Source organism: Stigmatopora argus, chromosome 16, assembly GCF_051989625.1.
Source record: "Stigmatopora argus isolate UIUO_Sarg chromosome 16, RoL_Sarg_1.0, whole genome shotgun sequence".
Lineage (NCBI taxonomy): Eukaryota > Metazoa > Chordata > Actinopteri > Syngnathiformes > Syngnathidae > Stigmatopora > Stigmatopora argus.
In genome coordinates this window covers 6,549,735-6,560,453 of record NC_135402.1, presented here as the reverse complement: position 1 = coordinate 6,560,453, position 10,719 = coordinate 6,549,735, and the positions used below count along the sequence as shown (strand labels likewise).

At 39.1% G+C, this 10,719-nt stretch overlaps 2 protein-coding genes across 3 annotated transcripts; one reads left to right on the top strand and one right to left on the bottom strand.

Annotated features, from left to right (window-relative positions):
* Positions 1-109: 109 nt before the first annotated feature.
* Positions 110-5,350, top strand: pum3 (pumilio RNA-binding family member 3). The gene is made up of 18 exons (XM_077623253.1): positions 110-183; positions 449-516; positions 590-895; positions 1,099-1,285; positions 1,441-1,516; positions 1,600-1,693; positions 1,915-1,981; positions 2,057-2,231; positions 2,351-2,454; positions 2,862-2,940; positions 3,125-3,223; positions 3,363-3,416; positions 3,558-3,638; positions 3,716-3,858; positions 3,948-4,170; positions 4,272-4,359; positions 4,524-4,614; positions 4,915-5,350. Exons 2-18 carry the CDS (start codon positions 450-452, stop codon positions 5,036-5,038), a joined length of 2,058 nt encoding a protein of 685 aa, XP_077479379.1. The 5' UTR covers positions 110-183; position 449; the 3' UTR covers positions 5,039-5,350.
* Positions 5,351-5,355: 5 nt separating this feature from the next.
* Positions 5,356-9,874, bottom strand: LOC144091165 (potassium voltage-gated channel subfamily V member 2-like). 2 transcript variants are annotated; one of them, XM_077623252.1, is made up of 10 exons: positions 9,683-9,874; positions 9,206-9,328; positions 8,648-8,826; positions 8,391-8,562; positions 7,681-7,701; positions 7,503-7,584; positions 7,158-7,414; positions 6,542-6,658; positions 6,336-6,461; positions 5,356-6,215 (listed from the first exon to the last, which is right to left on the bottom strand). In XM_077623252.1, exons 1-10 carry the CDS (start codon positions 9,806-9,808, stop codon positions 5,886-5,888), a joined length of 1,533 nt encoding a protein of 510 aa, XP_077479378.1. In that variant the 5' UTR covers positions 9,809-9,874; the 3' UTR covers positions 5,356-5,885. The 2 variants fall into 2 exon arrangements, with proteins under 2 accessions (XP_077479378.1, XP_077479377.1); XM_077623251.1 differs by having other exon boundaries at positions 7,503-7,701.
* Between the last annotated feature and the right edge of the window lie 845 nt (positions 9,875-10,719).

Here is a 10,719-nt window from a genome sequence, read left to right as displayed (position 1 = left end):
GAAGCAATAAGATAATGTATCATCCATTTCATGTACATTTGCTTCTGTTTTTTTAGCAGCACTGTCGTAATTACGTCAACGTTTTACGGCAGACGGTTCGGAATTTGATTGGACATGTGATTGTCGTAAACCGTTGTGGTAAAACACGCATGTACAGGCTGAGGTGGCGTGTCCGCAATCGATGTAAGTTTTCTCATTAAAGTAAGGCGTATTATCAGTGTTATTACCACTGGATTGCTTCTGATTGTAATAATTACCATTTGTGTTCTCATATTTATTAGATCTAGGCTATTTTATCGCGTAACTTTAGCAATTCCACTGGATAAAATGGCGACAGTTGTACATCCATCCACTATCATGTTAGAATTACTCCCAAAATGTTTTTTCGTCAATTATGAATGTTAGATTTCAGTTTTTTAAAGAATGTATTTATATATTTTGTCTGCAGAATGGAAGCGAAACCCCAAACAGCCTTTCGCCCCAAAGGTGGAAAGAAATTGAAACAGAAAGGGAAAGGTAAGCTGTTTACACTTAACTAAAACTAAATGATTGTATTATAAAACTTGGGGTGGTCTATTTTCCTTTACAGATTCTCCTGGAACAGCACCTGGTAGTAGGCCAAATGGTAAAAAACTCTTCAAACCTTACAACAAGAAGGACACACAAGGCAAAATGAGCAAGAGTGCAGATCACACCAAGAAAAAGCCTACATTTGTTAAAGGTGGAAAAGGACAAAAGAGAAAACTACCCACTGACAACAGGGATGGAAACGATAAAGAAGCTGGAGGTAGAAATGCCACTCAAAAGAAAAAGCCTACATTTGTTAAAGGTGGAAAAGGACAAAAGAGAAAACTACCCACCGACAACAGGGATGGAAACGATAAAGAAGCTGGAGGTAGAAATGCCACTCATGCATTTAGGAAATACATTCCATGCAAAAAAATTCACTATTCTACTATGATATAAAATAGTAATGAGATTTTCCAGTGAAGTAAAAATAAACATTTGAATTTGACACATCAATTGGAATTATATTTTGTTAATAACCTTGCCAAATGTAAATGATAAAAAAATGTAACTCACAACATGATTGTCCAGGTCCACAGGCAAAGAAGCTCAAGAAAGGCAAAATTAACCCTAAAAAGAAGTACAAGACAGATGAAGAGCTGAAGAAAAACAGGTCACAGAAGAAGAAAGATCTGAAGAAGAGCAGACAGGAAGCAGATCGAAAGGACATGTACCAGATAATCAATGACGCCAAAAAACTGTGGGGAGACCTAAGACTGTAAGCACACGCATACTCATTCGCAACAAAAAGAATAGTTTCAACTGGACTTGTGGATAAACAGCATTGTTATAAATAATTCCTGTTATACTTATGTACTAACAACCTCATTAGTGTGACCCCTTATATACATTTCTCTATCTATGTGCCAACAGAAAGAAGTGTGACAAGGATTTGAAAAGCAACAAAATGAAAGAGCTTCATGAGCTGGTTAAGGGGAAGTACAAACAGGTATTTGTCAGTTAATGAAAACCAGTTCTTGGGTCCATGAGCTGTTTATGTATGTGCTAAGAACCATCATCTCTGTCCTTCAGATGGCGTATGCTCACGACTCTGTACGAGTGCTCCAGTGTTTTATCCAGTGGGGTAGCCATGAACAGAGACAAGAAGTGTTTGATGAACTCAAAGGTGAAGTCTATTTAGAAAAAAAGTTCTGTTAGCGAGTAGTTATTTGTCAAATGTTAGGACTTAGCTGCATTAAACACATTCATTAGTTTATTCAAGTATTTCAAGGCAAGAGGATAACGGGGACAATTTGAGCCATTTCAATGGGTACATTTGTAAGAGAATCCATTTAAAAAGAAATACGAGCTTTGTTTTGCTTACATATGTCACTTTGTCTCTCTCAGATGATATCATTGATTTATGTAAGTCACAGTACGGCAGACACGTGGTGAAAAAGTTATTGATGTATGGGTAAGTATCTCACCCGTTAAGTATAAGTCACTTTTGTTGTTATGAGCTTGACTCCTATTGTGTTTGCCTCTATAGGAACAAGGAGTTGATTGCGGCCGTGATGCAAACGTTTAAAGGCAACGTGCGGCCATTGCTTCGTCATGCTGCCGCCTCGGGAATCATTGAGTATGCGTACAATGACAAAGCTGTGCTTGCACAGAGACTCATGCTAACTGAGGAACTGTACGGCAATGTCTTCACAATCCTCAAGGTATGCACACACAACCAGACTGCATCTGTCATACCCAATTTCAAGTTGCTATTGCATTTGAAATGGATTGATTCCAACACAATCTTTCTTGTCCAATGTTTGTCTAACCATGTGTGCAGTCATCGATATGCAACACTATCGAGAAAGTCGCAGAGGCTAACCCAGACAGGCTGAATCAAATCATCACTGATATGAAGCAAATTCTCACCCCAATGGCACAGAAGTAAGACAATCAAATTCAGTCATCATACACCATGTGTACAAACAATGAATATAATTTCTATTTAGAATCAGGTATATTTTAAATAAATTTAACCACAGCCTCAATGCATTTATCATAGATGGGTTGTTGACCTTAATTTGCACTACATACAATTATCTATATTTTTAATTGATCTTAAGTACTGTAATGTTTTCAGCTTGATTTAATATAACTTAATGTAATATTAACTTGAAAGCTGTTTAAATATTACCTCATTTATAGTGATAGACATCAAATCCAAACTGACTGGTGATTGATCACTGCCTCCCTGTCAATGGCTGTCATTTTTTTGTATTTTTTTTATTTTAGCTTAAAGGGATCTACAAGAATGTGATGTTGCATCAAAATGTGCTGTTATGTTCTTTCAGGGAGCAGGTCATCAAACACTCTCTAGTCCACAAAGTCTTCCTGGACTTTTTTCTCTTTAGTGCTGACCAACAGAAAGCGGTAAGTATACATTCTCCTGTTACTTAGATGTTATGAATTCATTGGGCTCCTGAAGTCATGTTTAAAGTCAATTTGCTACAGAGTAGTCTCATTTGTACTTGCATATTTAAAGTTTAAATTTAATTGTGAATGCAGGGCCATGTTCTTTGTGAAACTGTTTTGTATATGTTGTCATTGTAAACAGGAGATGATTGAGTCGATAAGGGAGTCTGTTGTCTACATGGCTCACACCCATGATGGAGCTCGAGTGGCCATGCACTGTCTGTGGCATGGGACTAACAAGGTATGCACGGTCAAATGCCATTACCATGCCAGTATTATTTTGTCTGGATAAATACTTTAGTGAAAGTTTTTGGACTTTGGCAGTTCAGAAGCAAAGCAATTCAATTTGTTTCAAGTGAAATCTCCTAATATTATTTCAGGACAGAAAGGTTATCATTAAAACAATGAAGACCTACATGGTGAAATTTGCAACGGTGGGTTTTCACATATTTAACACCATTTTGAGAGCTTTGTATCACTTTTCTTGAATTACTATGACAAATAGGAAGTAAATGTACTGTACCTTTTTAAGTCTTGACATAGTGATGAACTGATGGCCAGTGTTGCTTCTGTAGGGGGAGTTTGGTCACCTGGTTCTTCTAGCCATATTTGACTGCGTGGATGACACCAAACTAGTCAAACAGACTGTGTTAGCGGTAAGAATTAGATTTGGTTCCATTTGCTCTTTGCTTGGAAGGGGGTCTGAACATGTTCATGTTTCTTACTCTTCCAGGAGCTCTTGTCATCTTTGGAGGAAGTCATCAGTAACAAGTACGGCAAGAAAGTTCTGTTGTACTTGCTCAGCCCCAGAGACCCTGCTCACTTGCTGCCCGAGATCATTAAGGTGCTAGAAAGGGGAGATGGCAATGCACACAGGTCAGGAAACCTTCAAAATTCATTTTTGGCATGTTTGGAATTCAATAATCCAAAATAATCTGTTGCTCTATTTCACACATCCCCAACAGTAAGAAGGACGCAGCCCTCCGAAGGAAGGAGCTGCTGGAGGTAGTTTCCCCGCCACTGCTCGATTATCTCAGAGACAACGCTGCATCCATGGTCATGGACAAGGCCACCAGCGTGACAGTTAGTGACATTCTGGCGTCCGCCTGCGGTGACCTGCAGCCCGCCATGGTAGCTGTAGCTCAGTTGGCTAATCAGGAACTGGTACCAGGAGGCATCCAAGGGCAGGTCAGTGGGAGTGAATGTCTTCAATTAAGCCTTGCCTGGGTTTTCGGTAATAGTAGTACAACGTATTTAGATCAAATAGTGATTTCAAATGTCTTATCTAGCTCCACATGGCAGAACATCCCGCTGGACACTTGGTGCTCAAATGGCTCATAGAGCAGGATGTCAGTCTGGTCGAGGCTGGGAAAGAAGGTGATACTTAGCAATTTTTCAAAGCTATTTATTCATGTGTTTAAAGGGTAATGCAAAGTTTTAATTACATGAAATTGTTGTAAATAGTTATTGAACATTACTATATATTCAAATTGTGAAAAATCTAACAGTTTGTGGTATTGACATTTTTGTCGTCCTTCCAGAACGATTTTCAAGGATCCTGGTGGACACTGTTGGGATGGAAAAACTGAGGAGTTGGAGCAAAGTCAACAGAGGAGCTATGGTGCTTTGCAGGTCAGTGTGTTCACATTCACCAAATTTATCAGTGTCTTCTGCTTTTCTTTCAGCAGTTATTGAATTACAAGTTTTTTTTTGCCTGAGGCATGCACTTAAAAAATCTACGATAAACCAATAGATTTTATTGTCATTCACTGAATTACTGTGAGGACACAATGTGAAGCACAAACTCATTACCTTAACAACATAATGAAAGAAGTGTTTGCTACTCAAACTATCATCAATAAACCAGGTACCTTATGTGAGAACATCACACTGATGCTGGGATGACATTTGAAAAATGTTTATTTTCCACAGCCTCCTGAACAGTTGTGACAAGTCTGTTGTGGCAGATGTGAAGACTGCTTTGCAGGACTTTGAGCTTGAAGGCACAAATGGCAGCAAGGGTGCTGAAATCCTGCTGGAAAACTTGAGAAAATAATTATCTATCATATACAAGTGGATAAGCAAAAAATTGAATCAAAGTAGAGCCAAACTGGAACTGAGTCACATTAGCAACTGGTGAGGAATAAAATCTAAATTAGTTGTGCAAGATACTCAAGTGGCAAACAGGTGGGACACTAGTGGAATTACTTGTCAATGAGCAAGCAAGGATGCTTTCACCAAGAATGTTCCATGTCAAACTGCCACCAATTTCATATTTTCAATTGCTCTAACTGTATAAAGGCTTAATTTGGTATGGGACAATTGAAAAATTTGACAAAATGTTTGAACTTAAAGGATTTTTATGTACAGTTTTGGCTTTTTTTTCCTTTATGACAAATTGGTTTTGTCAAAGCATTGTCACCATTTGGATGTTATTATAAAATGCTGAAATAAAAAAGAAATTACAATAGGTGTTCAAGCAATCTGTTCAATTTCAGTGTTTTCACCTTGTAAAATGTTTGACTGCTGTGGGTGTTCTCTTCTACAAATTCTTTAAATGGGTGCTTGTGCAATGTTCCATCTGGTCAGTTGGCATCTGTGACGCCCGCATGCACACATACACTTGCCTCCATTACACATTAACTTGCTTCCACAGCATATCGCTGTCACGTGTCCTCTGAGCATGTACATACCTCACTCACAATCTCCCATTCAAGATATTGTGATGCAATTTGAGTTGAAAAAGTTGGCACTAGGAGTCATGGCTGGTCCTTTGCAGGTTACTTTTAACAATGTAATGAATGTCCCTTCCTTTAGGAAAAGCCATTTAATATCAAGATATTGGTCACAAATTGGCATAATTTCAGCTATGGATTATTTTGGATACGTTAGTGACGGGCAATCTATGAGCGTGTGTGGCCGTGACAGACTGCAAAAGCTTTCCCTTCTGCCGTGTTGACCAATTGACCCTGCGGCCGGGATGTCCGTGACTGATAACATTCGGCTAACTTCTTAGCTGCCCTTCGTGCAAACTGCAGATCTCCACGAGCTTTGGTGACGGCTGCACACTCTTGCGACTTGAGCTTGCCGTAGTAGTCCGAGAACTTGTTGTAGAGGACAGAGATGGGCATGCCATTGAGGATGATGCCAAAAGCGATGCAGGCAAAGGCAAAGATGCGGCCCAGGTTGGTTTCCGGGAACATGTCGCCGTAGCCTACTGTGGAAATGCTGACCTGTGGGGTTGGAGACACAAGGTTCAAAAAGATAAGAGCTGTAGACTATCTTAAGTTTTAATTTCGTTATGTGTATGATGGACAGTTAAAGTATACTACGCATGACAGGTATTGACTCACAGCAGCCCACCACCATGCAAGTGGCATGGAAGTAAAGTTGGTGTTGGGAACATCATGCTCGACAGTGTAGACCGTAGCTGAGAACACAAAGATCCCCATGCAGATAAAAAGCAGCAAACAGCCCACCTAAACAGACATCCAGCATAAATGAGTTGGACATGGTGCTGCTGAGGAGCATTCCATTTTAAGTACACACAGCAAATGACCTGTTGGTAGCACTGTCTCAGAGTGAAGCCAAAAGCCCTGAGGCCCGTCGAGTGACGAGCCAGCTTTAGAATCCGAAAGATCCGCATCAATCGCATGATTTTCAGAAGTTGTCCTAGCTGCAGAGTGAACACAGAAGTAAATATTTAGAATAATTCTTAGTAGTTTTTTTTTTTCACCGACGCTACCATGGACCGTGTGCGGTCGATTGGTCGCCCGGACCGCGACAACGGGCGACCAAAAGACGGACGATCAAAAGACTGACGACAAAACAAGGTAAAACAACACGGTCTACGCATTAATAAAAGCCAATAGTAATAGTAATTCACAGTTTGTATTTAGGGAATTTGAGCAACGATGTAATGGTAATTATCAATAACCTTCCGGGCGACTAAAAGACCGGTGACCAAAAGACTGGCGACCAATCGACCGTGTACCACCATGGACAGCTATTTAAAAGTTGACACTTTTGACCTTCAACCAACTCTGTACAGCAAATGATTATTTTTAGTCTACAAACTTCAATATAAGCTCTTATTTAAAGTGTTATTGGTCAACTTATCAGTTTGCTAATTGGAATGCACATGGTAATCGATGATTCAGTAAGTGTGCCATTACCTTTCCGACACGTGTCATGGTCTCAATGTCTACAGAATCCACGTGTGTGTCTTTTTCATCAAAACACTCCAGAACCAACTGCAAGTAGTGCGGTAAGATGGCGATCAGATCGACAGAGTTGAGGACGCTGCATCCAAAACTTCTGATGTTGGGAGTTGACAGCAAGCGAAGAAGGTACTCCAGGGAGAAGAAGACGATGCAGAAAGTCTCCACGTGTTCTCCAAAGAATTTGCCGCTTGGCTGGCCCGATGCCGTCTGGAACACAACATCAATGGGGATAATTTATAGATTTTCACTCCCCTGAAAAGGATGGATGGAGTTTTTCTTCCCCCCCCATTCGCCCCTTGTACTGCAAGTCCTCAACGGTGTTCAGTGTCATGGCAACCAGCGAGATTAGGACAAACGTGGACGATGCGACAGCCATGAGCTTGGCAGCAATAGAAGAGAAGGGCTTTTCCATCATGTTCCAGATCTTCCAGCGTGTGTGTCCAAAGACCATGTTTTGATACAAAGCTTCATTTACCTCCATTGCCACTAACTCCACCTGTAGGAGACAGTCGATAAACAATCCACAGGGTTAGGAAACAGGTGAATGATGCTGGTTTCTCTGCAGTCAGGTGACTTGAGAAGTGATTAGGTATATAATTGCATTAAAAAAATATACTACACCCCCAAGTAACAAAACAAAAGTATTTTTTTCCCATAGTATGACTCGTTGCATGAACATTTTTTTTCAGCTCCCCAAGTCAAAGTGAGGTGTAAATTTAGTGTCGTCAGCCAATGACAGCCAATCAGTAAAATAAGTGATATAGTAAGCGTATTAAAGAAATGGGTGGAAAAAATGTGCATGAAAGGGTTAACATGTGGGCTAAAAAAAATGCCAAGAAGCCTTTTCTCCACATGCCATCTGCCAAGAACTGATTTAGGTCAGACACACTAAGTAATTCAACATGCATGTGAGATAAACAGTAGCAATGCAGAGGGATTAGAGTAGATGACATTTCTTGGTTTGAATAATTCACAAGGTAATGGTTCATTGAATTATCTTTGATAAACAGATGTACTGTATCCGTTACTAATTATAGAACCTTTTTTTCCTGTGAGAATAGAGAAGTCCTGATCAAGACCAGAACAGTGATGGAACATATTATTTCCAAAGTGTCTTTGTGTAGCAAATTGAAATTTGTAGCCATAAAAAAAGGGAAACTGAATTCATTTCAAGAGCAAACCCACCTCTGCGGTCAGCTGCTTTTGTATTTTTAGCTGTTCGTTCAGCTCATCCTGCCTCTCCTCGAATGAGATGCGACAACACCGTTGGCTGTTTTTGATCCTGACGCCCCAGTAGTTGATTTCCTCCAAAAAGTTGCGGGGACAAAGCTCATCTTTGATCCACAACACACCAGTCCTGGGCAAAGAGAAGCACAATGGTGTTTTTTGTTGTTGTGGATGTTCATTCTACTTCAATTTGGTCCCATGACACATTGTTATACCTATAAAAGTTGAAAATATTCTGGAATATGTTGGGATCTCGGTCAAAAAAGAACTCATTGCTGGTGAATATGTAGTCGTCACATAGTTCCAACTTCATGTTATGGTCTGTGTATGCGGCGAGGCGTCCAATCCGTGTTTTGGGGTACCTGGCAGCTAACCCAGAAGGCAGGTGGTACAACTGTAAAGAAGAAAAAGAAACATCAGGGAACATCAACCCAATGTAACCCTTTCAAACACAAATTATTATTAACCCTTACAGTGCACTAATATAACTCACTGGGTCCCATTGACATTTATGATGATGAGATATAATTATTAAAAAATAATAAAAAGTATATATTCATTGACAAATGGTCATATTTAAGTTGAATAACTCACTAATGACCAATGACTAAAAATGGTCAATTGGTTAACTTTTAAATATTTGTCCAATGTAGTAACCTCTATACTTGAAAGGGTTAAATCACATTATGGTACTGGAAGGTGTTTCTAATTCATTTGGCTACAAAACTGATATGAGGGAAAATGATAAAGCAAACAATATTTAAAGGACTTACAGTTCCACCAACATTTATGTTAAGTATGATGTGTTTTGCAGGAGTAAGCAGCGAGCGAGGGAACGATGCATCCTCCTCCTCTTCATCCTCGGCATACAGGTCATAGACATCTTTGGCTAGATCCTTTTTATAAGCAGAATGCAACGAAATAGATGAACACAAATCACAGTTGTCAATGTTGCAAACTGATTTTTTTTTTTTTTACAAGTTGACTATACAAAGCAGAACATTTATTAGCTGGCAAAAAAGAACTGGTTGTTGAAGCCTTTTTGAAAAGATACATTGGGACAATAACTTTCTTAAAATATTAAAGAGCCGTTTCAATTCTGAGTTCAAAAAGATATAATTGACGTAATATGCTAATTATTTTTTAACAGTTGGAAGTTGCAATATATAAGGATTCCAGATATTCAAAACACATAGTATAAGAATTTTTTTTTTATTTTTTTTTAAGAAAGAAAAGATTTAATGACTGACCTGCATAGAATTCCATGGCTTCACTAAGATCCTGGTCAGATCCACAAAGCTGTCCAGTTCCGTAAAGGCTACAGTTCGGTTGCCCGGGAACAAACTCCTGCTGCGGCCTCTGAAGCGTCTCAACATGCTTCCACTGACACGGAGTCGTCTAAACAGTTTTAAACTATTAAAGTGTGAGCAAGTTTGTCAAAAGGGGGGGGGGGGTGACAATGTACATGAATTAAGGTAGAATTCAAATGTCACAAAAACAGTTAGGGTATAAAGCTCCTCTGAGATGATCTGCGGGCTTAAGGCGTTTTAGACAGCATTATTCTTTCACTTATCCGTCTCATGATCCCTCAGCCCCCACTTAATCCATCACATAATTTGACCGCTCGGATTGACTATGACTATATGTACTGAATTGTATTGCACATTTTAACATAGCTGTGCAGAGCTTGTAGTTCCATAAGCTATTGAAATATACCCTGCAACACATTTACCAATGTCACTTTTGTATTCCCCTAAATTAGGACAGGGAGCCAAGATAGGAACATTTTTTTGGATTAGTTTTTAATTCAATTGTTTTGCAAATCATTCTGCCCACTGATACAGTTTTCAAATGGTTAAACAACTGTACAAGGCTAGAAAAGGATTCACAGCACATACAAAATAGCTTTACCAAATTGTTGCAATTTTCTCCCCATGTTCAGTACATTTAAAACCTAACCCTGGTACAATGCCCAACCATAGCAAAAAAGATCTTATGTCAAATGTATACAATCTTATTTACACACATTTGATCAAAGTGCATTGAATAGAATCCTGATCAACAGTCTGAAATGATGCTAAATATGTACAATGTTTACAAATGTTGAAAACCTGCTGTCAATAATAAATTACACTTCATTAAAGATTGAGAACAACTCATGAACATATTGCAAAAAAATGAAAACATTCTGACATTCAGACATGACCATATAGAACACAAGAGTGCCGGTAGTTTGAAAGGCAATAGATAGTTCAGACTACTTTTACAACCTGTCCAGCAGACTTTA

Coding starts and splice junctions, on each gene's coding strand:
- pum3 (XM_077623253.1), top strand. CDS start 450: ATGGAAGCGAAACCCCAAACAGCCTTTCGCCCCAAAGGTGGAAAGAAA. Junction 3,417..3,557: donor ACATGGTGAAATTTGCAACG/GTGGGTTTTCAC, acceptor TTGCTTCTGTAG/GGGGAGTTTGGTCACCTGGT. Junction 4,615..4,914: donor GGAGCTATGGTGCTTTGCAG/GTCAGTGTGTTC, acceptor TATTTTCCACAG/CCTCCTGAACAGTTGTGACA.
- LOC144091165 (XM_077623251.1), bottom strand. CDS start 9,808: ATGTTGAGACGCTTCAGAGGCCGCAGCAGGAGTTTGTTCCCGGGCAAC. Junction 7,415..7,502: donor CGTTGAGGACTTGCAGTACA/AGGGGCGAATGG, acceptor ATGTTGTGTTCC/AGACGGCATCGGGCCAGCCA. Junction 6,216..6,335: donor TTGCATGGTGGTGGGCTGCT/GTGAGTCAATAC, acceptor CCAACCCCACAG/GTCAGCATTTCCACAGTAGG.